General features: G+C 32.6%; 3 protein-coding genes across 4 annotated transcripts; all 3 read left to right on the top strand.

Moving 5' to 3' along the window:
• The first annotated feature begins 633 nt into the window (after window positions 1–633).
• Window positions 634–6,256, top strand: LOC107932356 (disease resistance protein RPV1). Its single transcript, XM_016864327.2, is given in 8 exon segments — window positions 634–1,144; window positions 1,709–2,145; window positions 2,148–2,851; window positions 2,952–3,302; window positions 3,389–4,267; window positions 4,350–4,797; window positions 5,430–5,560; window positions 5,645–6,256. Coding segments are annotated over 8 exon segments (3,549 nt in total). The 5' UTR covers window positions 634–677; the 3' UTR covers window positions 5,777–6,256.
• A 9,794-nt stretch (window positions 6,257–16,050) lies between these two features.
• On the top strand, window positions 16,051–22,348 carry LOC107932329 (disease resistance protein RPV1). Of its 2 annotated transcripts, XM_041090578.1 has the most exons (7): window positions 16,051–16,568; window positions 17,824–18,967; window positions 19,072–19,422; window positions 19,504–20,394; window positions 20,478–20,925; window positions 21,521–21,651; window positions 21,736–22,348. In XM_041090578.1, the coding sequence occupies exons 1-7, from the start codon at window positions 16,093–16,095 to the stop codon at window positions 21,748–21,750; spliced, it is 3,456 nt and encodes a 1,151-aa protein (XP_040946512.1). In that variant the 5' UTR covers window positions 16,051–16,092; the 3' UTR covers window positions 21,751–22,348. The 2 variants fall into 2 exon arrangements, with proteins under 2 accessions (XP_040946512.1, XP_040946511.1); XM_041090577.1 differs by having other exon boundaries at window positions 21,521–22,348.
• Window positions 22,349–23,627: 1,279 nt separating this feature from the next.
• LOC107932328 (uncharacterized) lies at window positions 23,628–24,068 on the top strand. The gene has a single exon (XM_016864299.1). It carries the CDS (start codon window positions 23,628–23,630, stop codon window positions 24,066–24,068), a length of 441 nt encoding a protein of 146 aa, XP_016719788.1.
• Window positions 24,069–27,243: the final 3,175 nt, after the last annotated feature.

Genomic DNA, 27,243 nt, shown 5'->3' with positions numbered 1-27,243 from the left:
TCGTTCTATTGAGAGTCAAATTATATTTAACCCATTTTATTTAAAAAAAAGTAAATTAGCTCATATACATTAGATAAAAGAACAAATTTATCATTTCTATTAAAAATTTCATCCATTTTTGTTGTTAAAAACTAACGTGAATGACGAAATAGCCAGATAGTTGCATGTGGCGTGTCACATGTACCTTATGTTGATTACATGGACTAATTTTTAACAATAACAATAGATAATTTTTTTAACAAAAGAACTAATTTACTTTCTAATTTAATATACAAAGACTAATTTACTATACTTTAAGTAGAGAAAACAAAATATAATATGACTTAAAATACAAGAACCTTCATAGTATTTTTACTAATATTAGCCTGAAGATGATTTCTATATTACTGTTGTGTTAGCTATAACCATCAATTTAATCAATACAATGTATTTGTCAAGCAAAATTAATAATATAGAATACGTAACCCAAGTTGGTAGATTTGGAAAAAAAAACGTGGCCGACATGAATTTCTTCGGGCAGTTGTATGAACTGGTGGAAGGATTGACCCACCACGGATAGGGAACTGCCACTTGACTGCTAATAATATCTGCTTTGCCATTCATATATATATATATATATATATGCTGGAACCTTGTTATTACATAAAAAATACAGGACGGCTTCATTTTCTTCTTCAATGGCAATGTCAGAAATCTCGCGATGTAGTTATCATGTATTCTTGAGTTTTAGAGGTGAAGATACGCGCAAAAGTTTCACGGATCATCTTTACACAGCTTTGGTGCACTTAGGAATTCAAACATTTAGAGATGATGAGGAAATCGAGAGAGGGAATAACATAAAAGATGAAATTGAAAAAGCAATACTACACCACTCCAAAATTTCTATCGTTGTTTTCTCAAAGAATTATGCTGCATCCACATGGTGTCTTAACGAACTTGTAATGATATTGGAGCACAAGAAATCCTCTAAACATAGTGTGTTGCCAGTTTTCTATGATGTGGATCCGAGTCAAGTCAAGAACCAGACGGGAAGTTATGCAGAAGCATTTACCCAACATGAACAAAACTTCAAGTCCATGGTACAAAGATGGAGGAATGCTTTAAAAGAAGTTGCAGATATAGGAGGCATGGTTCTACAAGACAGGTATGTTATACACATAATCAAGTTCCATATGGTTACTTCAATCCTTTTCATTAAGACTTGATAGATAGAGTAGAAAGAAAATTAATAGAAAATATTGTTAGGTAACGTTTGGAAATTAAAATGGCTACTTCAATCCATTTTAAAGGGTTAAATATAACTCAGATTTTAAATTATTTCTCAAACACTAACATGTTTTAATTGAGTCATTAAAATATTAGTATTGTATCAATAAGGTCTTTTTATCAAACAAGTAATCAGTTTAAGCATTAAATGTAAATAACATGAATTTATTAAACTTTCACAAAGAGAAAGTTGAAATTTGAGTATAGGCTGTTTCTTAAATGAATTTCATTAATTTTTATGTTGCTTTATTTGATTTGATTTGATTTTGAATGTAATAATTCTATCATATATGTTGAAATGTTACATTAGTTGCTTATTTTTATTAGAACATATAATCTCATAAAGACAATTAAAATATATGCAAGAAAAGAGAAAATACATTAATAACTTTTACTTAATTTTCAAGATTTTAGCATTGAGTTGTATTTTTTAAATTTGCAGGCATGAATCACAATTTATTCAAGATATTGTTAAAGAAGTTCAAAATAAACTTCATCCTATTTCTTTGTATGTCCCTCCTTATTTAGTTGGAATAGATTCTATCGTGACACAAATTAATCAATGGTTAGAACAAGATGGAGCAAATAAAGTTGGCATTGCAACTATTTGTGGCATTGGAGGCATTGGGAAGACAACCATTGCCAAAGTTGTTTACAATCAAAACATCTCGAGGTTTGAAAGTTTTAGCTTCCTTGCTCAAGTTAGAGAAACAAGTCAAGATTGTAATGGCTTAGTTCGTTTGCAAAGACAACTTATTTCAGATCTCCTTAAAGGAAAATCGCATAAAATATACAATATAGATAATGGAATTAACAAGATCAAAGAAATTGTATGTTGTAGAAGAGTTCTTCTTGTTCTTGATGATGTTGATGAATTGGAAAAATAAGAAAATTAATGGGAACTCAAATTCCTTTTCATCCGGGAAGTAAAATCATCATAACTAGTAGAAACCGATGCCTATTGAATGCACATTTTATAAGCCAAATGTTTGATTTGGAAGCATCAACTAGCTGTGGAGGCTTAAGCAAGCTATTTGAAGTAAAAGAATTAGCTTCAAGTGAATCGCTACAACTTTTTAATTGGTATGCTTTTGGTCATAACTCTGTGCCTGAAAGTTCGATGGCATATGCAAGAAGTTTAGTGAAACACTGTGGTGGGCTTCCGTTAGCTCTTCAAGTTTTGGGCTCTTCATTATCTAGCAAAAGTGTGAGTTCTTGGAAAAGTGCATTGGAGAAATTGGAAGAAATCCCTAACAGCAAAATTCAAGAGATTCTAAGAATAAGCTATGATTCTTTGGAAGACGATCATGACAAAAATTTTTTCCTTGACATAGTTTGTTTATTCATTGGGAAGGATAGAGATTACATGACTACAATTTTAGATGGTTGTGATTATTATACAACAATTGGAATTGAAAATCTAGTAGGTAGGTCTCTCTTAATCATTAATGAAAAAAATAAGCTAATGATGCACCAAATGATTAGAGATATGGGACGAGAAATTATTCGTCAAGAATCTTCTGATATTGGGAAACGAAGCAGATTGTGGCATAAGAACGCGTTTGATGTAATAAGAGAAAAAATTGTAAGAAACATCATTTTACTCAACTTTTTTCTTGTGTGCATGTAAACTACTTTTTTTATCAAAATTTTTTTTATTTTTTAAAAAAGTTTTTCTGATGCAGGGTTCCAGAACAGTTAAGTGCCTCACAATTGACCTAAAAGGGTTGCTAGAAGACAAGGCTAAAAGGACAAATACAACTCTACATTTTCCAAAGCATTCCAAAAGTCAGTTTCTGATGGCAAATGATGTTGATATGGAAACTCAAGCATTTGCAAAGATGAAGAGACTTAAACTGCTTCAACTGGATTATGTAAGACTTAAAGGAGACTTCAAAGACTTTCCCAAAAGATTAAGATGGTTACGTTGGCATGGGTTTTGTATGCAATCTTTTCCGGTGGATTTCGATATCAATGAACTAGTTGTTCTCGACATGCGCAACAGTAAGCTTAAACAAGTTTGGAAGGATACAGAGGTATGATGTATACTACTTTTCCTTCTTCTTTGTGTGTGTGTGAAACAATAATACATTTATAACAGAAGGGTTTTCTTTTTTTGCAGTGTCTCCCAAATTTAAAGATCCTTAATCTCAACCATTCACATAGCCTTCTTAAAACCCCAACCGTTTCAGGACTCCCTAGCCTTGAGAAGTTGATGCTCAAAGATTGCATAAATTTGGTGGAAGTTGATCAATCCATTGGTGAGCTAAAGATGCTTACTTTCTTGAACCTTAAAGATTGCACAAGTCTTAGGAAACTTCCAAGGACAATTGGTTCATTAATATCACTTGAAGAGCTTATCTTATCTGGTTGTTCAAGACTTGATGATGTTCCTAGGGAGTTGCATAATATGGAATCATTGAAGGTGCTTAATTTAGATGAAACTGCCATATATCAATCAAGATTGGGGTTGCAGTGGCTTTTACAGAAAAGAAGCAAAGGATTGGGTTTCTCTTGGGCATCTCTACCGGGCTCTTTGGTAAAGTTAAGCCTTGGAAGTTGCAAATTATCTAATGATGTCATGCCCAATGCTCTTTGTAACTTGGCTTCCTTGAAATCCTTAAATTTAAGTAGAAACCCAATTCATTACCTACCCGAAAGCTTAAAAAACCTTACAAAACTTGATGAGCTTCTACTGACTTCTTGCACTGAACTCCAAAAGATTCCAAAGCTTCCAGTCTTGCCCAATGTTTTTGAGTTCTTGACAGTATCTCCATTTAAAGGATATGGGGCAATTCTTCCATGCTTCTTTTCTTCCACACGATGTGATATTTTTGGATGTGAAAAATTGACGGAGGTTGAAGATCTATTCAAGTTGGAACCAATTGAAAACTTTGAAGCAGAAGAGATTAGAAGATTATTCAACGTAGATTCCATTAACAGAAATCGACTGCCACTTTATAGCTACCTAACAGACAGCATAATGCTAGCTACCCCACAGGTCCAATAGTTCTCCAACTTAAATTTTAAATCTATTTTTTCTCTTACACTACTTAATCATCTAACTTGTTTTTTTGGATCAGGTCTTGCAAGAATGTGGTATAACAAGCACATTTTTTATAGGAAGTGAAGTTCCGAGTGGGTTTAAGCATGGCACTAACGAGCATCAAATCTCTTTTTTTTTGCCAACACCATCTCATCCAGATGAAAAGATCCATCAGTTCAGCTTATGCATTGTTTTCTCTGTAGCTAGTGACCAAATGTTGGAGCTTCTACCAAGTGTCCACATTTTCAATGAGACCAAAATGATCATGCAGAGATATCGCTCAAGTTTCATTGGAATTCCTGAGACTAACGATAACACAATGTTGTGGTTGATTCATTGGCCAGTAACGGACTGTCAGTTTGAAGGTGGTGACCTTGTGAGTTGCATGGTAGTGCCTATTCATCTCAGCATAAGAAAATTTGGCGTTACTTATGAATCAGAACACAACATTAGATATGAATATGGCTTTTCGCACTTATCTACAGGTATGAGTGGACTTCAAATAATTATATTTTAGTGAATACATCCTATTATATTTATTTTATTTTTCATTTTCTATGTGAATAACAAATGTTCAAGAAATGATGAATGTTTCTCTAAAAGACTTTCTAATACAATAAAAAAAATTATCAAGAAATGTGACAATTTAATAGATTATGAGAGAAATTTAGCTTAATAATAAAATGATAATTATAAAGTTATACTGCAATTGGGGTCTAATGAAAATAAGTTAATTGTTTGATAAATGATTAATCCAATAGTTCTAATAGAAGTGGAAACTAAAATAATGGATAAAATTATAAAAGTGGTGTTTTGATTAAAATATTTAATAGTTTTAAAGTTTATATTTTGTATAAAAATGAAAAATAAAGATATAATGTGTATAACTGATTATTTCTGATAAGTCTTAGAATACATTTTAGTGATAATAACATTACTACTTTGATATCTTTTTTTCATACAATATATGGGTCACTATTTGAATTCGTGTCAAATAGGTGTCTGATAAAAGCTTTAATTATCACTCCATTCAAGTCAGTACTATTAATTTCTAACAAGTATATTATGTTGATGATCACTAAAATTGATAAATAACACATTATTGTACATATTTTAGGAGATGAAGTTTCCACAAGAAATATCAAGATGGACCTAACTAAACACTTGCCCAGTTTGGAATCTTATGGAAATGTTAAAGTGCAACTTTGCAGTTATATAGAAGAATCAAAAGTGGTAGCTTCCCCACAGGTTCCCTTTACAAGTTCCAAGTTTTTAAAATTATTTATATACTATATACTTTTTAATAACTCATTCTCTAACCCAATGCTACAGGTATTATATGATTACGGTATAATTACAACATTTGATCCGTTGCCATTTGATTACCATGGTCATTACTTTGGCCATCAAGCTGGCAAGACTGAGGTTTCAATATCAGTGCCCCAAAATCTAGTCGAAAGATAAGTTGCTTCTTAAATTCGATTATCATTTTTTCTGCCAAGAATGATAAAACATATGGATTTTTACCATGCCTTGAAATTGTGAACGAGACCAAAGGTACAAAGTGGACCTACTCCAAACATTTTATGGGAATTCCTGAAACTAAGAATACCTTATACTGGACGACTTGTTGGAACTTTAGGGGTGATGAATTAGAAGCTGGTGATCATATTAGTCTTCGGGTTCTTTCAGATTTATCTGTGCTAGAATTTGGTATTGACCTTGTATATGATTATGAGCAAGATGACAACCCAAATTTTTTCAGTCAGTTGCCATGGATGAGTAAATGTTTTACGTATCTTCTCGGGGTTTATGTTTATATTTTGTCGAAATCCCAAAAAAACTTGTATAGGTTGCAAAGTTTAGTCAAATGTTGATTATTGTATATGATTATCAATTGCATAGTCACTTTATATATTTAATAGACAAAAGTTTCTAGCTGTATCTTATCAGAGTTGTTGCTATATAATTAAAGATACTGTTGATGTTTAGAACTCGAACTTTGATGGTTGATCGAGAGATTTGAAGTAGAAAGAAGAGACGGGAAGTTTTTAAATAGAAAAATAATTGAAGACTTGAATAAATAATTGATTTTCACCTCAGCTATTTAAATACAAAAGTTCAAGCTAAAAATAAAAAAAAAAGGTTCTAAAAAACTGCTAAAAATCTGGTAACAAAATAGCAAACAAATCAAAAATCTAATCTCCTAAAGTCAAGGAGAATTATTCAAATTTAGTAACAGAAAAAATTAAATGGCAGCAATCTTAAACACATGATCTTAACACTCCTTGTTTAGATGTTGCAAACTCCAATTATCTTTTTGTCCAGAGGTCGATCAACCAACTTCCAAGTTTTGTTTTTTTCGATCATCGCAAGCTCCTCCTTCATTGCAGCCATCTAATGTTGACTGTTTTTTTGCATCATCATACCCTGCAGGCTCACAAATAGCCATATTACATCTTTGGTAAATGTCTGAGAGCAGCCTTGTACCTCTGACAGGTGCATCATCAGCCAAAACATCTTGCCCTTCATCTTCAAGCTCTTCTAACATGCTGCCAATGGTAAAACGATTTGGTACACTATAAGTTTGGTTCGCCTTGGTCGAGTCTTCCCAATTCCATTGTTTATTTTCAACAAAATAAACATCTCTGCTCACAGTAACACGTCCAGTGTGTGGTTGAAAGACTCTATAAGCTTTAGATACAATGCTATACCCAACAAAAATGCCAGCTTCTGCCTTTTTGTCAAGCTTATCTTGCTTGACCTGTGGAATGTAAGTGAAACACAGGCAGCCAAACACTCTAAGAAACTTTAAAGAGGGTTTGTAACCATACCAAGCTTCAAATGGCGTCTGATCCTTCACAACTTTTGTTGAAATCTGATTTTGCAAGAACACAACAGCGTTTGCAGCTTCTCCCCAAAATCCTTTTGGAAGATTCTTCTCATGAAGCATACATCGAGTCATCTCCATTATGAATCTGTTCCTCCTTTCACTGACTTCATTTTGTTGTAGAGTGTATGGCGCCGTCAACTGATGCTCAATTCCAGCCTCTTCACAAAAACTATTAAAAGTTTCTGAAGTGTACTCCTTGCCATTATCAGATCTTAAAATCTGAATCATGCATCCACTTTCATTCTCAACTCTAGCTTTGAATTTCTAGAACACACCAGCAACTTCTAATTTTTGCTTCAACAAAAAAATCCAACACATTCTTGTTATATCATCAATAAATTCTATGTAATAGAGGCTACCATTTAATGAAGGCGTTCTCTGAGGACCACAAAGATTAGTATGAACAAGTTGTAACTTCTTCGAGGCTCTCCAGGCTTGTTTAGGAAAGGGTTGTCTATGTTGTTTCCCAAATTTGCAAGCTCGACAATGAGGTAGATCATCATCAATGTCTGTAAGTCCTTCCACCAGCTTCTTCGACTACATTAAAAGCAATCCTTGATGGTGAAAGTGCCCAAGTCTCTTGTGCCAAGTCTCAGTAGCACTAACTCTGGATTTAAAAGCCATTTGCTCATTTTCCATTGGATTAAGAGCAAAACTTTTCATTTCATTTTGACATTGAACAAGTCTCTGCCATTAGCATCTCTGATCAAGCACTGCTTATTTTCAAATAGCACTTTATAGCCTTTATCCAGCAGCAACTGACCAACACTTAAGAGATTTTGATCAATTTTAGGTAAAAACAAAACATCTGAAAAGAATTTTGTACCTTCATAGCTTGTAATAGCTACTATGCATTTTCCCTTGACTTCCAAGTACTTACCATTTCTAATCCTCACTCTTTTGACTTCAGTGTTCTCAATTCCTCGAAGAGCTCATTGTCATACGTCATGTGATTTGTGCACCCACTATCAATCAACCAGCTCTCACTTGATTCTCTGCCTGAGAAACAAGTAACCACGAACAATTGATCTTCTTCTTATTGATCAGCTACCTGTGCATCTAGTTCTTGCACCTGGCCTTTGACCTTGCAAATCACTGCTTCATGTCCAAGTTGATTGCATTTGGAGCATTTGGCATCAGGTCTTTTCCAACATTTGAATGGTGGATGACTTTTCTTCTCACAATGGTGACAAGGTGGGTAGGATTTCTTGACACCTCCTCTTTTGCTCTTCTGATAATTGCCTGATGAATTTTCTCCGCTCGTCGACTAGTTCTTAAAATTTTTCTTCTTTTTATACCTATTATTGTCTTGATGCTTGACAGGTAAGGCCCCTTCTATCACTCCCTCTTGCCTCATGGATCTTCTTTGCTCTTGTGCTTGTAAAGCATTCAAGAGCTCTGCAAGAGAGATCTTTGACACATGTCCTTGGTGTTCTCCAGAGTAGTAATGGTGGCTTCAAACTTCTTTGGAACAGTGACCAGCAGCTTTTCTACGATTCTAGAGTCGTTCAACTCAGAACTAAGCAATCTCACCTTGTTGGAAATACTGAGAAGTCTGTCAGAATATTCTTTCACTGACTCAGACTCCTTTATCTTCTGCAACTCGAAATCCCTGATTAGATTCTGGACTTTCATTCTACGAATCCTCTCATCTCCTTCATACTCAGCCTTGAGGTAATCCTAAATTTCCTTTGCTGATTTCAGAGACATTATTCGTGTAAAAATCATTTGAGACACAGCTGCAAATAAGCAAGATTTTGCCTTTGATTTCCTTGTCTTCTTTTCCTTTTGTGCTTTAATCTGTGCCACAGTAGGATTTGCTGGAAGTGGTGGGACCTCGTAATCCTCTTCTACATGTTCCCAAAGATCCAAATCCAAATCTACATATTATCCTATGTATAATGTCATGTTAGCTTTTTTTATTTTTGCATATTACTCACTAAAAATCTAATTAATTGATTAATAACTATCATTTACATCGAGATTAAAATTTCAAAATTTAAAAAGTATAGAGACTTAGAATGATCCAATTAGGGCATATAGACTAAGCCTACAACCATACGTGTAGTGCAATACTAGTAATTGAACTTAATGGATGTAACTACTACTTCAAAAAGTAAAGGGACTGAAATTATTCAAATTAAAAGATAGGAACTGAATTCACAACTTTTACAAAGTACAGGGACTAATAGAAGATTTTAACCCTTTGTGTTTTTTAAGAACTCCTTCCTACCCTCATCTCTCTTCGTACGGATCTTTGTCCCAAGCGAGCATCTCACCACGACTCTGATCAAATGAGGTAAATTCGAAGCCCTTAAATTTGTACTTGAGTATCAGTTATCTGATCCAAGCCTCTGTATGTGATTTTTCTGCTTTGGATTTCGAAGAACATATGAAATTTGTTCACACAACTAATGAGATCTTTAGCTATTTTGAAATAGCGGCTGTGAAACCACCATGCAACCGTATTTGATATCTAACTTTCCTGCCTTCCATAATTTGTGTGTGTGTGTGTGTGTCTCTCTCTCTCTCTCTCTATATATATATATATATTTTTTTTTGCAGAGTTTATATAGGGGAAGGATGTAGATGGTGGATGGTGGATAGTGGATAGTGGTTGAAGCGATGGATCACCCCCAAGACCTAATGCAGTTCAGTCTCCCAGTCTTGGTTTGATTGCTATTTAACTTATAAAACTCATTTAATAAGAAAATATTATCAATACAAATATAATTATTTTTTAATAATTTTATTATACAAATATTTAGAAAATAGAAATCATAATTCATTAAATGTTAAAGTTACATATTTTATGTAATTAAATTGGTTAATTTATGAGAGTGCACCACTAATTTTTCCATGTTTTTGTTGAATTTTGTGTAGGAGTGCAATTTGGGGCTAAATAGAAGAAAAATTTTGAAGAAAGAAGCAAAGAAGGAGGACCAAAGCAGAATTTTTCCAAGATTAATTAGCTGAAATTTTTGTTGACTTAGTGGGAGATTATGTAGGGATTTTTAATATTCTATTCATTGATTTTCTATACTAGTTGGCTCTTAATTTAGCAAAGCCACTAGTATAAATAGTGGACTACTTTGTTCATTTTATCATCAAGTCTTGAATCAAGTTATTAATCAAGTTTTTTATTACCAAGTTTTTTTTATTAAGTATCCATTTCAGCTTTAGGCCGGAATTAGCCTCGTCAAAACCCGTGAGTTACACACTCGAGCAAATTAACTCCTAAATTCCAGTACTTATTATTTCTTCAGATTAAGAGTATGATTTTGTCAACTCACAAAGTCAGATCAACATTAAGTCAAAAAAGACGTCGTTTGATTTAGTGTGGTTAGACGTACAGTTGGAATTCTGAAAGGAACGTTTCTAATCGGTTTTCTGTGAACACATTGGCGTGCCAAGTGGAGATTGCTGTTTGGTTCCGTCAAGGGAAGTAGTAACTGGATTTAAATGTCCCACGCGGTTGAGGGCATTGGTTCGAGCTAGGCTCTTCTAGAACGCAAAGCTGCAGGAGTTCTAAATCACGAAACATTTCGTGGTTGTTCGATCGGTAAGGGTTAGTTATTGGATGCTCCATAACTAATTTACACAAGGAAGAGTTGGTGTCCAAGGCGTCCTTGGTAGCTATAACTAGCTTATTAGTAAAGAGGAGTTCATCTAATTTTGAGGATCGGTTCAAAGACGAGGAAAAATCCATGCCTAAAGCTGAGCTTATTTTAATTAATTTTTCTTCAGATTTATTTAATTGCCTTTTATTATTTATTTGCAGCTTTTACTTTTTACGCATTTTATTTATTTATTTCAGGTTCCAAGTTTTCGATTTTATCCTTCCCCCAAATTTCTTGGGCACGACAACTGCCCCGACATAAATCTGGTCAAGAGAGCAACAATTTGCAGTAAACCCAGTCTCTGAGGGATCGACCCTACTCCCTATACTGCTTGAATTTTCAAAATTAGGTGTAGGTTTATATTGGTGGACTCGACACCCATCAGTTTTGGCCACGTTGCCGGGGACTAGCAACACTTACAATTGTTCTCGAGGAGCCCAGAATTTGAATAACAGGGAGACATTCCAAGACAAAATTAAATCCCCCATGTCAGCCCACAAAATTCTTTTAATTTCAGCAAAGGCCCAATCCACCTACCCACCATTTAACACCGTGGACACACCTGCTAGGCAACCCTCCACGACGTTGAAATACATCGGGAGTTTCTTTTTCCTTTCCCTACTTACCTTTACTTTTTATCATTTAATTCAATTCAAATTACATTAGGGACAATGTAAAATAAGTAGGGGGAAGGGAACATATATTGGTTCTATTTTGCTTATTCGTTGTCGCTGTTTTTGCATATTTTCCGTGAAAGGTAAATTTTTTCTTTTGATAAATTAGGATGGTACACTTATGGTTTGACCTATTTAGCTATTTAGTTCTTTACACAAACTTTTCAATAGGCTAGACGTAGTGGGAAAGAATTTTTTTTTTTAGGAATTATGAGTTTGCTTGACTGCCTACCTCATATCACATCTCAATTTTTTTCCTTCTCTTCTTAAAAAAAACAAAGAGAGAAAAAAAAGAGAAAAAAAGAAGAAATGAATAAATACTCCTCTGATACGAATGTTAAGAGTGAAAAATTGGGGTTGTACATCAGGCTGAGTAATCGGAATGTGGTGCTTGGGTTGTCATCACATCTCGCGCAAAGTGTGACTATATAATTTCTTTGCACTCACTCCGCTAACAAGCTATCACGAGTAGGGCGAAATAACCCGCTTAGAGACATCCGAATCGAGTAACCAGAACATGGTGCTTGGGTTGTCATCTTGTCTCGCGTAAAAAAAATTCGAAAATGTCCTAAGTACACAAAAAATTATTATTATTATTATTATTATAAATAAAAATAAATTAGGGGTAGGTCTATCAAGCTCTAATAAATTCTGAAATATATTTACTTACTTCATAGGCTAGGTTATTTGAGATGTTAATGTGCTAGGATTAAATTGTTGAATTGTGCAAACCATGGTGGTCAAGCCCTATTTTGGAGAAATTTTTTTTCTTTTTGTAGATACATACAAAATGCTCGAGGACTAGCATAAGCTAAGTAGGGGGATTTGTTTAAATGCTAAAGTTACATATTTTATGTAATTAAATTGGTTAATTTATGAGAGTGCAACACTAATTTTTCCATGTTTTTGTTGAATTTTGTGTAGGAGTGCAATTTGGGGCTAAATAGAAGAAAAATAAGACTATTGGGCTAGATTGAAGAAAGAAGCAAAGAAGGAGGACCAAAGCAGAATTTTTCCAAGATTAATTAGCTGAAATTTTTGTTGACTTAGTGGGAGATTATGTAGGGATTTTTAATATTTTATTCATTGATTTTCTATACTAGTTGGCTCTTAATTTAGCAAAGCCACTAGTATAAATAGTGGACTACTTTGTTCATTTTATCATCAAGTCTTGAATCAAGTCATTAATCAAGTTTTTTATTACCAAGTTTTTTTATTAAGTATCCATTTCAGTTTTAGGCCGGAATTAGCCTCGCCAAAACTCGTGAGTTACGCACCCGAGCAAATTAACTTCTAAATTCTAGTACTTATTATTTCTTCGGATTAAGAGTATGATTTTGTCAACTCACAAAGTCAGATCAACATTAAGTCAAAAAAGACGTCGTTTGATTTAGTGTGGTTAGACGTACAGTTGGAATTCCGAAAGGAACGTTTCTAATCGATTTTCTGTAAACACATTGGCATGCCAAGTGGAGATTGTTGTTTGGTTCCGTCAAGGGAAGTAGTAACCGGATTTAAATGTCCCACGCGGTTGAGGGCATTGGTTCGAGCTAGGCTCTTCTAGAACGCAAAGCTGCAGAAGTTCTAAATCACGAACGTTTCGTGGTTGTTCGATTGGTAAGGGTTAGTTATTGGACGTTCCAGAACTAATTTACACAAGGAAGAGTTGGTGTCCGAGGCGTCCTTGGTAGCTATAACTAGCTTATTGGAAAAGAGGAGTTCATCTAATTTCGAGGATTGGTTCAAAGACGAGGAAAAATCCGTGCCTAAAGCTGAGCTTATTTTAATTAATTTTTCTTCAGATTTATTTAACTGCCTTTTATTATTTATTTGCAGCTTTTACTTTTTACGCATTTTATTTATTTATTTATTTCAGGTTCCAGGTTTTCGATTTTATCCTTCCCCCAAATTTCTTGGGCACGACAACTGCCCCGACATAAATCTGGTCAAGAGAGCAACAATTTGCAGTAAACCCAGTCTCTGAGGGATCGACCCTACTCCTTATACTGTTTAAATTTGCAAAATTAGGTGTAGGTTTATATTGGTGGATTCGACACCCATCAATAATCAAACTGAAATTAGAATTGTTGGAAAAGGATTGAGTCACCACCAACTCTAATAATCTTATATATAAACCCAACAAGTCCCCTCGCTGTAAATGCATATCATTATCGATTTCAATTCCTTTATTTGTTTGGATTACAAGAAATCGTGTCATACTATCAAAGAAGATATCATAATCGCCAACAAAGTTACTACAAAAAAGAAATTTACTCGTCCCAAACCGAATGATAACAATAATTCATGGGAACCATTACCAGCATGGGAGAAAAAATTCTGCATAAAAGTGGGTGCAATACCATGGAAAAGATTTGTTGAATCAAAGAATAATTTGTTGAAAACCGATAAAGTATTCTGATGGGATGATTCAGCTGGTTTAAAAGCTTTTTAGAAAGCCAAACATAGATTCTGGGAATGTTATCATCGTTTTCGTTGCACAAATAAGTTGCCAAGTAATGCAACAGATATGTATATAGATGATATTGATTGGAACTCCAAAATTGATCCAGAACCTTTTTTTGGAAATAAAGTCAATTTTCGATGATGAAGAGGAAGAAGAAGTTAAAAGGATTGATTCATTTTCGATTCCATTAGAGCAAATTAAAGCCATTGGATGGGAGTACGATGAACCTACACCACGCTTACCTACTATAGTTGGATCATAGAACAAACAAATACAACGAAATTGTCTTAAACACTCATTTTTTTCATTATTATTATTTGAATAAGATTATGTATGGTAGTAATTTAATTCAATATATATTAATATTTACAATTTTGATTTTCGACACTCATCCTTAATTATAATGTATAATTGAATTAATATATATTGATTATTAATATTGAATATCTAATCTAATATTTATCTGACACGTTTTTAATGGCATTAAAATACCAATTTATTACCATTTTACCTATATTTATTATTAAAAATATAACAAAATTCAATATTTATTTAATCACGTTAAATTTTATCATTCATGTATTTTGAACAACCTTAATCATCAGGCCATCACATGGGATTCTCTAAGCACATCAAATTTGATGATTCATATATGTGAATTGTTTTTCATTAATTATATTAAAATTTTAAAATAGATATGGTAAGAATATTCGTTGAATTTTCTTTTTCTTCACTTTGTGCTTCAATTAGGAAAGAAATCTATGCCATACCACAAAAAGGATATGAAGATCCTTAATGAGTACTGGAAAATATTTAAACAATTTTGTGCTAGTTGCCCTCAGCATGAAATTTTGAATCAATTACTCAACCTTACCCTTATCCCATCCTCTTTAATTGCTAATTTAAGGCCGACAAATCATTGTTTAAGGTCTGATAATATAATTTTTTTAAAGTGTACAACTTTGACGTTTTCCTTCCTTTCTACTACCTCTGTTGAAAAACTCTATTCAGATAATATTTTTAATAAAAATGGTGAGCACCAAATGGACCGTAAGCATGACTCCGAAATGAAAAGCGATTGAAACGCGTTTTCTAGTGCCACTAATTTCCTTAAGCATGACTTCGGAATTATTCTCCTTCTCTTATGTCCCTCTCAATTCTCATTTTCAATTTACTTTAACGTGTAGTGAATTTTTATTATTTTTTAATTTTTAAAAATTTATTTACTTTAGATACCACGAATAAATCAAATAAAAAATTGACGACATGATCAATTTAATCACCAATTCTTTTTCTAAAACAATTAATTCTTCATTCATGCATAGATACTAAAATTGTTTCTTTACTATACTGAACTTGAATGTTTAATGTGATGTCTATGTGATATATTGTGGTTCTGGTTTAATTATTGAGTGTATCCACCAAGGTATTAGCCGGTAAAAGTATCATGGAGATCATTCTATTGAGAGTCAAATTGTATTTAACCCATTTTATTTAAAAACAAGCAAATTAGTCCATATACATAGATAAAAGAATAAATTTATCATTTTTATTAAAAGTTTCATCCATTTTTGTTGTTAAAAACTAACATGAATGACGAAATAATTAGGTAGTTGCATGTGACGTGTCACATGTACCTCATGTTTATTACATGGACTAATTTTTAACAATAACAATGGATAATTTTTTTTAACAAAAGAACTAGTTTACTTTCTAATCTAATATACAATGACTAATTTATTATTTTTTAAGTAGAGGAAACAAAATATAGTATTACTTAAAATACAACAACCTTCATAGTATTTTTACTAATATTAGCCTGAAGATGATGTCTATATTACGTGTTGTGTTAGCTATAACCATCAAGTTAATCAATAGATTGTATTTGCCAAGCAAAATTAATAATATAGAATACGTAACCCAAGTTGGTAGATTTGGAAAAAAACAACATGGCCGACATGAATTTCTTCGGGCAGTTGTATGAACTGGTGGAAGGATTGACCCACCATGGATTGGGAACTGCCACTTGACTGCTAATAATATCTGCTTTGCCATTCATATATATATATATATATGCTGGAACCTTGTTATTACATAAAAAATACAGGACGGCTTCATTTTCTTCTTCAATGGCAATGTCAGAAATCTCGCGATGTAGTTATCATGTATTCTTGAGTTTTAGAGGTGAAGATACGCGCAAAAGTTTCACGGATCATCTTTACACAGCTTTGGTGCACTTAGGAATTCAAACATTTAGAGATGATGAGGAAATCGAGAGAGGGAATAACATAAAAGATGAAATTGAAAAAGCAATACTACACCACTCCAAAATTTCTATCGTTGTTTTCTCAAAGAATTATGCTGCATCCACATGGTGTCTTAACGAACTTGTAATGATATTGGAGCACAAGAAATCCTCTAAACATAGTGTGTTGCCAGTTTTCTATGATGTGGATCCGAGTCAAGTCAAGAACCAGACGGGAAGTTATGCAGAAGCATTTACCCAACATGAACAAAACTTCGAGTCCGAAACCAACATGGTACAAAGATGGAGAAATGCTTTAAAAGAAGTTGCGGATATAGGAGGCATGGTTCTGCAAGACAGGTACGTTATACACATAATCCAATTCCATATGGTTACTTCAATCCTTTTCATTAAAACTTGATAGAGTAGAAATAAAATTAATAGAAAATATTGTTACGTAGCGTTTGGAAATTAAAATGGTTACATCAATCCATTTTAAAGGGTTAATTATAACTCAGAAACATTAACATGTTTTAATTGAGTCATTAAAATATTAGTATTGTATGAATATGGTTTTTCTATCAAATAAGTCATCAGCTTAAGCATTAAATATTAGCTCGAATCTAATGTGGGATGTTTTTAAATCACATGAACAACTTGGATTTGACGAGTTGAAAACAAAAAGAAATAGCCTCTTGAATTTAATGACACTATTTGTGGTTTTCTAAGATGTCATTGTTGATAATGCAAAAGAATATTTTGAATTGCGGAAAATCATTGCAGAAAATATTTTTAGAATATTTTCAGTTAGGAAAATCATTTACTATTTTTGGAAATTAAAACTTTTATTTTTTTATTTTGCCCATCAAAAAACAGTATAAATAGGAGGTCATTCTCCCACCTAACACAACAAGAGAAAAACAACTTCTCTATGTTCTCTAAATTCTAGTGTTCTGCAAAATTACACGAGAGGGAGATTTTGTCTAAGAGATTAGGTTTTAAGCGGGACTGTTTGTGACCTCCTTAATCTTTCTTGGGAATTGAACTTTTTTTCTGGGAAGAGTAATGTTAATCATGTTCCACCTTCGGGTGTACGAATATTGGAGTATTTTGTTGGGGGGGGTAACGTCCACTATACGATTACACCGATCAAGGCGAATTTGCCTCTAATGCAGTGATTCTTTCACGACACAATGATTCTTATTTTATTGACATTCAGTTTGGTCTCTTGTAACAATTCTATTTTGCAGTAGTATATTTGCAACAATTATATCTAAGTTATTCGTGTAATAGGTCTACACATATTCAAAATATTACAATGAATAAAAAATAAATATATAAATTCATGTTATTAAACTTTCACAAAGAGAAAGTTGAAATTTAGAGTATAGGTTGTTTCTCAAATGAATTTCATTAATTTTTATGTTGCTTTATTTGATTTGATTTGATTTTGAATGTAATAATTCTATCATATATGTTGAAATGTTGCATTAGTTTCTTATTTTTATTTGAACATATAATCTCATAAAAACAATCAAAAAAAGAGAAAATGCATTAGTAACTTTTACTTAATTTCTAAAATTTTACCATTGAGTTGTATTTTTTAAATTTGCAGGCATGAATCACAATTCATTCAAGATATTGTTAAAGAAGTTCAAAATAAACTTCATCTTATTTCTTTGTATGTCCCTCCTTATTTAGTTGGAATAGATTCTCTCGTGACACAAATTAATCAATGGTTAGAACAAGATGGAGCAAATAAAGTTGGCATTGCAACTATTTGTGGCATTGGCGGCATTGGGAAGACAACCATTGCAAAAGTTGTTTACAATCAAAACATCCCAAGGTTTGAAGGTTATAGTTTCCTTGCTGATGTTAGAGAAACAAGTCCAGATTGCAATGGTTTAGTCCGTTTGCAAAGGCAACTTATTTCAGATATCCTTAAAGGAAAATCACATAAAATATACAATATAGATAATGGAATTAACAAGATCAAAGAAATTGTATGTTGTAGAAGAGTTCTTCTTGTTCTTGATGATGTTGATGAATTGGAAAAAATAAGAAAATTAATGGGAACTCAAATACCTTTTCATCTGGGAAGTAAAATCATCATAACTAGTAGAAACCGATGCCTATTGAATGCACATTTTATAAGCCAAATGTTTGAGTTGGAAGCATCAACTAGTTGTGGAGGCTTAAGCAAGCTATTTGAAGTAAAAGAATTAGCTTCAAGTGAATCGCTGCAACTTTTTAATTGGTATGCTTTTGGTCATAACTCTGTGCCTGAAAGTTTAATGGCATATGCAAGAAGTTTAGTGAAACACTGTGGTGGGCTTCCGTTAGCTCTTCAAGTTTTGGGCTCTTCATTATCTAGCAAAAGTGTGAGTTCTTGGAAAAGTGCATTGGAGAAATTGGAAGAAATCCCTGACAGCAAAATTCAAGAGATTCTAAGAATAAGCTATGATTCTTTGGAAGACGATCATGATAAAAATTTATTCCTCGACATAGTTTGTTTATTCATTGGGAAGGATAGAGATTACACGACTACAATTCTAGATGGTTGTGATTTCTATACAACAATTGGAATTAAAAATCTAGTAGGCAGGTCTCTCTTAATCATTAATGAAAAAAATAAGCTAATGATGCACCAAATGATTAGAGATATGGGACGAGAAATTATTCGTCAAGAATCTTCTAATATTGGGAAACGAAGCAGATTGTGGCATAAGAACGCTTTTGATGTAATAAGAGAAAAAATTGTAAGAAACATCATTTTACTCAACTTTTTTCTTGTGTGCATGTAATCTACTTTTTTTTTTTATCAAATTTCTTTTTGTTTTTTAAAAAAGTTTTTCTGATGCAGGGTTCCAGAACAGTTAAGTGCCTCACACTTGACCTAAAAAGATTGCTAGAAGACAAGGCTAAAAGGACAAATACAACTCTACATTTTCCAAAGCATTCAAAAAGTCAGTTTCTGATGGCAAATGATGTTGATATGGAAACTCAAGCATTTGCAAAGATGAAGAGACTTAAACTGCTTCAACTGGATTATGTAAGACTTAAAGGAGACTTCAAAGACTTTCCCAAAAGATTAAGATGGTTACGTTGGCATGGGTTTTGGATGCAATCTTTTCCGGTGGATTTTGATATCAATGAACTAGTTGTTCTCGACGTGCGCAACAGTAAACTTAAACAAGTTTGGAAGGATACAGAGGTATGATATATACTAATACTCCTTTTTGTGTGTGTGTGAAACAATAATATATAATTAATGAAGGGCTTTCTTTTTTTGCAGTGCCTCCCAAATTTAAAGATCCTTAATCTCAACCATTCACATAGCCTTCTTAAAACCCCAAGCTTTTCAGGACTCCCTAGCCTTGAGAAGTTGATGCTCAAATATTGCATAAATTTGGTGGAAATTGATCAATCCATTGGTGAGCTAAAGATGCTTACTTTCTTGAACCTTAAAGATTGCACAAGTCTTAGGAAACTTCCAAGGACAATTGGTTCATTAATATCACTTGAAGAGCTTATCTTATCTGGTTGTTCAAGACTTGATGATGTTCCTAGGGAGTTGCATAATATGGAATCATTGAAGGTGCTTAATTTAGATGAAACTGCCATATATCAATCAAGATTGGGGTTGCATTGGCTCTTACTGAAAAGAAGCAAAGGATTGGGTTTCTCTTGGGCATCTCTACCGGACTCTTTGGTAAAGTTAAGCCTTGAAAGTTGCAAATTATCTAATGATGTCATGCCCAATGATCTTTGTAACTTGGCTTCCTTGAAATCCTTAAATTTAAGTAGAAACCCAATTCATTACCTACCCGAGAGCTTAAAAAACCTTACAAAACTTGAAGAACTTCTATTGACTTCTTGCACTGAACTCCAAATGATTCCAAAGCTTCCGGTCTTGCTCAATGTTTTTGAGTGCAAGTTTATTTTTGGAGACAATTCTTCATTTCATGGATATACGGTAATTATTCCATGCTTCTTTTCTTCCACACGATGTATTATTTTTGGATGTGAAAAGTTGACTGAGGTTGAAGATCTATTCAAGTTGGAACCAATTCAAAACTTTGAAGCAGAAGAGATTAGAAGATTATTCAAAGTGGATTCCATTAACAGAAATCGACTGCAACTTTATAGCTACCTAACAGACAGCATAATGCTAGCTACCCCACAGGTCCAATAGTTCTCCAAGTTAAATTTTAAATCTATTTTTTCTCTTATACTACTTAATCATCTAACTAGTTCTTTTTGGATCAGGTCTTGCAAGAATGTGGTATAACAAGCACATTTGTTGTAGGAAGTGAAGTTCCGATTGGGTTTAAGCATGGCACTACCGAGCATCGAATCTCTTTTTTTTTGCCAACACCATCTCATCCAGATGAAAAGATCCATCGGTTCAGCTTATGCATTGTTTTCTCTTTAGCTAGTGATCAAATGTTGGAGCTTATACCAAGTGTCCACATTTTCAATGAGACCAAAAGGATCATGCAGAGATATCGCTCAAGTTTCATTGGAATTCCTGAGACTAACGATAACACAATGTTGTGGTTGATTCATTGGCCAGTAACGGACTGTCAGTTTGAAGCTGGTGACCTTGTGAGTTGCACGGTAGTGCCTATTCATCTCAGCATAAGAAAATTTGGCGTTACTTATGAATCAGAACACAACATTAGATATGAATATGGCTTTTTGCACTTATCTACAGGTATGAGTAGACTTCAAATAATTATATTTTAGTAAATACGTCCTATTATATTTATTTTATATGTGACTAACAAATGTTCAAGAAATGATGAATGTTTCTCTAAAAGACTTTCTAATACAATAAAAATATTATCAAGAAATGTGACAATTTAATAGATTATGAGAGAAATTTAGCTTAATAATAAAATGATAATTATAAAGTTATGCTGCAATTGGGGTCTAATGAAAAAATTTAATTGTTTGATAAATGATTAATCCAATAGCTAATAGAAGTGGAAACTAAAATAATGGATAAAATTATAAAAGTGGTGTTTTGATTAACTTATTTAATAGTTTTAAAGTTATTTAATGTGTATAATTGATTATTTCTTACAAGTCTTATAATACATTTTAGTGATAATAACATTACTACTTTGATATCTTTTTTTCATACAATATTGAGTATTGGGGATGGGTCACGATTTGAATTCTTGTCAAATGGGTGTTTGATAATTATCACTCCATTCAAGTCAATACTATTATTTTTTTAATAAGTAAATTATGTTGATGATCACTAAAATTGATAAATAACACATTATTGTTTGTACATATTTTAGGAGATGAAGTTTCCACAAGAAATATCAAGATGGACCTAACTAGACACTTGCCCAGTTTGGAATCTTATGGAAATGTTAAAGTGCAACTTTGCAGTTATATAGAAGAATCCAAAGTGATTGCTTCCCCGCAGGTTCCCTTTACAAGTTCCAAGTTTTTAAAATTATTTATATACTATATACTTTTTAATAACTCATTCTCTAACCCAATGCTACAGGTATTATATGATTAGAGTATAATTACAACATTTGATCCATTGCCATTTGATTACCATGGTCATTACTGTGGCCATCAAGCTGGCAAGACTGAGGTTTCAATATCAGTGCCCCCAAACTCTAGTCGAAAGATAAGTTGCTTCTTAAATTCGATTATCATTTTTTCTGCCAAGAATGATAAAACATATGGATTTTTACCATGCCTTGAAATTGTGAACGAGACCAAAGGTACAAAGTGGACCTACTCCAAACATTTCATGGGAATTCCTGAAACTAAGAATACCTTATACTGGACGACTTGTTGGAACTTTAGAAGTGATGAATTAGAAGCTGGTGATCATATTAGTCTTCGGGTTCTTTCAGATTTATCTGTGCTAGAATTTGGTATTGACCTTGTATATGATTATGAGCTAGAAGACAACCCAAATTTTTTCAGTCAGTTGCCATGGATGAGTAAATGTTTTAAGTATCTTCTCGGGATTTTTGTTTATGTTTCGTCGAAATCCCAAAAAGACTTGTATAGGTTGCAAAGTTTAGACAAATGTTGATTATTGTATATGATTATCAATTGCATAGTCACTTTATATATTTAATAGACAAAAGTTTCTAGCTGTATCTTATCAGAGTTGTTGCTATATAATTAAAGATACTCAATTCATGTGAAGAAAAAATTTGAACACGATTAGTATTGGAAAAACAGTGTTACGTACAGATATTACGAGAGAAATAATTATTTGTGAAAATCAATAAATGTGAATTTTAATTTCAAGAAATAAGTTTTCTAAACCTTTTATTAACAGCAGAAGATATTTGAGTTATTTCGAATAAACTCCTGATAAATGTGAATTAGGGAATCTCTGAAAAATAATATAGAAGTGTGTAGTTCTCTAGGATTTATTGTATACTACAGGTGATTTGTTCAGGCTTGTCGATGATAGCTCTACCATGACGAAAGTTGCTACAGAAAATGTTAGTTATGTGTGATTGAATAATGCCAACAGAGTTTCAAATAGTTGAAAGCTATGATAACAGAAGTTCCAAAATTGAATTTGGAATAGTATTGAAGAACATTGTTCTTGGTAATTCAATTAACTTGTGCTTTTAATCAGATGCCGTGGAGTTATTGTTAACTATTACTAGGCTAAATCCTTAGAGAAAATGGTGATTTCAGTTTATGTTTCTAATCTTCCTTGTTTCCATTGGAAGGGACCATGGAAAATCTCTGAGTTCCATGGCAAAGTGTTGGACGCGTTTATTCCTAACAAGAGGCATCGAAAAGGTCTAGGTTTTGGTTTAGTAAGATTTGCAAGCATTGTGGATGATAAGAGGGCAATTAGTAAACTTAATGGATACTGTATAGATGGAAGTAAAATAAATGTGAACTTAGCTCGCTTTAAGGGAAAAGTGGTGTACTGGAAGAAAGTTGAAAACGGTAAGCTAGGAGGTGATGATCGTGGAGATGAATTAGGAGGAGAAAACGAGAAAAAACATTCTTGGGGGAACACCAATGGGTGAAGAGATCAGATAGTTAATGAGGATTCTAGAGAAGCTAGGGATGTAACGTATCAATCAGAGGGAAACGAATCAATACAGATATAGTTATTTTTTAAAAATTTTATTATACAAAAATTTAGAAAATAGAAATCAGAGTCAAACTGAAATTAGAATTCCTTTTCCAACAAGGAAATGGATTGAGTCACCACCGACTCTAATAAGATTATATAAACCCAACAAGTCTCCTCACTGTAAATTCAAATCATTAGCGATTTCAATTCATTTATTTGTTTGGATTACAAGAAATCATGCCATACTATCAAAGAAGATATCATAATCGCCCAGAAAGGTACTACAGTCCGAAATTTACTTGTCCCAAACTGAATGATAACTGTAATTCATGGGAACCATTACCTCATGGGAGAAAAAATTCTGCATAAAAGTGGGTGCAATGCCATGGAAAAGATTTGTTGAATCAAAGAATAATTTGTTCAAAATAGATAAAGTATTCGAATGGGATGATTTAGCTGGTTTAAAAGCTTTCCAAGAAGCAAAACAGAGATTCTGGGAGTATTATCATCGTTTTCCTTTCACAAATAAGTTGCCAAGTAATGCAGCTGATATGTATATCGATGATATTGATTGGAACTCCAAAATCGACCCAAAACTTTTTTTAGAAATAAAGTCGATTTCCAATGATGAAGAGGAAGAAGAAGAAGTTAAAAGGATTGATTCATTTTCGATTCCATTAGAGCAAATTAAAGCCACTGGATGGGAGTACGATGAGCCTACATACCATAGTTGGATCATAGAACAAACAAATACAACGAAATTGTCTTAAACACTCTTTTTTTCATTATTATTATTTGAATAAGATTATGTATAGTACTCATTTAATTCAATATATATTAATTTTTACAATTTTGAATTTCGACAGTCATGACTAATTATAATCTCTAATTCAATTAATATATATTGATTATTAATATTGAATATCTAATCTAATATTTATTTGACACATTTTAAATGACATTAAAATGTCGGTTTATTACCATTTTACCTATATTCATTATTAAAAATATAACAAAATTTAATATTTATTTAATCACGTCAAATTTCATCATTATTCATATATGTGAATTGCGTTTCATTGATTGTATTAAAATTTTAAAACCAAATATTTTTGTTAATTATCATCAGAAAGTGAACATAATGATAATAGTTTAAGATTTAAGTTTACAAGTTAAAATGCGATTATTTTTTAAATAATTAACAATAAGAAAACAACAACTTAAAAATCACAGTTAAAGTCAAAATGGAATTCCTTTTCCAACAAGGAAAAGGAAATTGAATTACCACTTATATAAACCCAAGTCCTTTAAAATCATGGTTCAATTTCAAGTCATTGATTGCCTTTCTTGAATCAAAAGAAAGCATGTCATATCATCAAAATAGATATGATGTTAATCAAGAAAGTTATTACTGGTTGAAATTTACTCATCTTAAACTAAAAGATGACAGTAATTCATGGAGACAATTCCTTGCATAGTAAAAATAATTTTGCATGAAAGTGGGTGATAAATAATATTTGTTGATGAGAAGAATAATTTGTGTAAAATTAATAAAGTATTCGAATGAGATGATTGGGTTGATTTAAAAGATTTTTAGGATTTCAAACAGGAAAAATTATTATGATTTTCTTTGCAAGAACTGGTTGCCAAGTACATTTTGAATAGATCAACTAAGAATATTCTTTGGAAAAGATTTTGCTTCTCGTGGTTCCTCTATTAGGAAAAAAAATCTATTCCATTCAATAAAAGTACATAAAAACCCTTTATGAATGTTGAAAAATATTAAAGAGCTCTTTGCTAGTTGCCTTTTGAATTAAATTTTTTACCAATTACTTATCTAATATTTTTATGAAAGACTTTTACTTACAAGCAAAACTCGTTGAAATGCTAGAGAATTGATTTCTATCATGACTATCAACTCACGTCACGTCAGTTTGGATTTGACATAAATCTTCGAGAGGACAGAGTGAAGTAAGAATATATTCTCTTGAAAATTAAATATTTAAACCAGAATACCCAACTGATATTTGTTCGATATTCTAAGAGAACTCTTATGAACAAGCCCATGTAATAAGACAAATTAGTATTCCACTATAAAAGAGATATGATCCCTATTCGAATAATTACACTCAAGAGCGAGTAGTGCCGGATTCTGGTGGAATTAAAGAGGTGGTTGAAATGTAACGTAAGAAATGTTTATAAATATTAGCCTTATCCCATACGATCAACATTAGCCTTATCCCATCGTCTTCACTACTTTAAATGAATTTATTATGTTGAGTGAAACAGTTGGAGTGAAAACGAAAAATTTTTAATTTAATTTTTTAAAAATTATAAAGATGTAGACTATTAAAATAGTAAAATTTTACTTTTATTGTTATAAAATGTATAATTTTATTTCGGCCTCCCTTCAAAAAATTTTCTAGCTCCACCCTATTAAACTGTTACAGAATTGATTTTCATCATGGCTAACAACTCACAACAGTTTGAATTTGACATAAATCTTGGGTAGAATGAGGTACGAATACATTCTCTTGAAATTATATATTTAAACCAGAACATCCAATTGATATTTGTTCGATATTTTAAGATAACTATTATAAACAAGCATATGTAGTTATAGGAACTAGTGTTCCACAAATAGTAATCAAATCATCTCCCAAGAATGCTTTTCCTCGTTTTCTACTCCTAATTCATCTCTACGATCATCACCTCCTAGCTTACCATTTTCAACTTTCTTTTAGTACACCACTCTTCCCTCAAAGCGAGCTAAGTTCACATTCACTTTACTTCCATATATACAAAATCAATTAAGTCTACTAATCGCCCTCTTAGCATCCATAATTCTTGCAAATCTTACAAAACCAAAAGATAGATCTTTTCAATTCCTATTGTTAGGAATAAACACCCAACACTTTGCCATGGTACTTAGAGATTTTCCAGAGTCCCTTCCAATGAAAACAAGCGTGAATATTAGAAACATAAATAGAAATCACCATTTTCTCTAAAGATTTAGCCTAATAATAGTTAAAAATAACTCCACGACATCTGGTTAAAAGCACAAGTTAATTGAATTACCAAGAACAAGGTGCTTCATTGAAGAACTTGAGCAAAAATCAATATCGATAGCATACATAAAAGAATTAGAGATTAAATATAAGATGAAATCAGCCAAGCCAAGGCGGCAATGACTAAACCAAAATATTCATTTGCTCCATTTCAATTCCTACAATAATCAGCATTTGACTAAACTTTGCAACCTATACAAGTTTTTTTGGGATTGTGACGACAGAAAAACAAAAGTCCCGAAAAGATACGTAAAACATTTACTCAACCATGGTAACTGACTGAAAAAATTTGGGTTACCATCTAGCTCATAATCATATACAAGGTCAATCCCAAATTTTAGTACAGATAAATTTGAAAGAACCCGCAGACTAATACAATCACCAGCTTCTAGTTCATCACCCCTAAAGTTCCAACAAGTCGTCCAGTATAAGGTATTCTTAATTTCAGGAATTCCCATGAAATGTTTGGAGTAGGTCCATTTTGTACCTTTGGTCTCGTTCACAATTTCAAGGCATGGTAAAAATCTATATGTTTTATCATTCTTGGCAGAAAAAATGATAATCGAATTTAAGAAGCAACTTAACTTTCGACTAGAGTTTGGGGGCACTGATATTGAAACCTCAGTCTTGCCAGCTTGATGGCCAAAATAGTGGCCATTGTAATCAAATGGCAATGGATCAAATGTTGTAATTATGCCGTAATCGTATAATAGCTGTAACATTGGGTTATAGAATAAGATTTTAAAAAATAGTATATAAATATTTTTTAAAATTTGAAACTTGTAAAGGGAACCTGTGGGGAAGCAACCACTTTTGATTCTTCTATATAACTGCAAAGTTGCACTTTAACATTTCCATAAGATTCCAAACTGGGTAA

Source organism: Gossypium hirsutum, chromosome D03, assembly GCF_007990345.1.
Source record: "Gossypium hirsutum isolate 1008001.06 chromosome D03, Gossypium_hirsutum_v2.1, whole genome shotgun sequence".
In the NCBI taxonomy this organism is placed as follows: domain Eukaryota; kingdom Viridiplantae; phylum Streptophyta; class Magnoliopsida; order Malvales; family Malvaceae; genus Gossypium; species Gossypium hirsutum.
The sequence above is the reverse complement of the archived record's forward strand: the minus strand, read 5'-3'. Positions and strand labels throughout refer to the sequence as shown.

Bases quoted from the DNA above. Each gene is read 5' to 3' on its own strand.
- LOC107932329 (XM_041090577.1), top strand. From the start codon at position 16,093: ATGGCAATGTCAGAAATCTCGCGATGTAGTTATCATGTATTCTTGAGT. The intron at 18,968-19,071 runs GTAAGAAACATC...TTTCTGATGCAG, and splicing joins ATGTAATAAGAGAAAAAATT to GGTTCCAGAACAGTTAAGTG. The intron at 20,926-21,520 runs GTATGAGTAGAC...TACATATTTTAG, and splicing joins CTTTTTGCACTTATCTACAG to GAGATGAAGTTTCCACAAGA.
- LOC107932328 (XM_016864299.1), top strand. From the start codon at position 23,628: ATGGGAACCATTACCTCATGGGAGAAAAAATTCTGCATAAAAGTGGGT.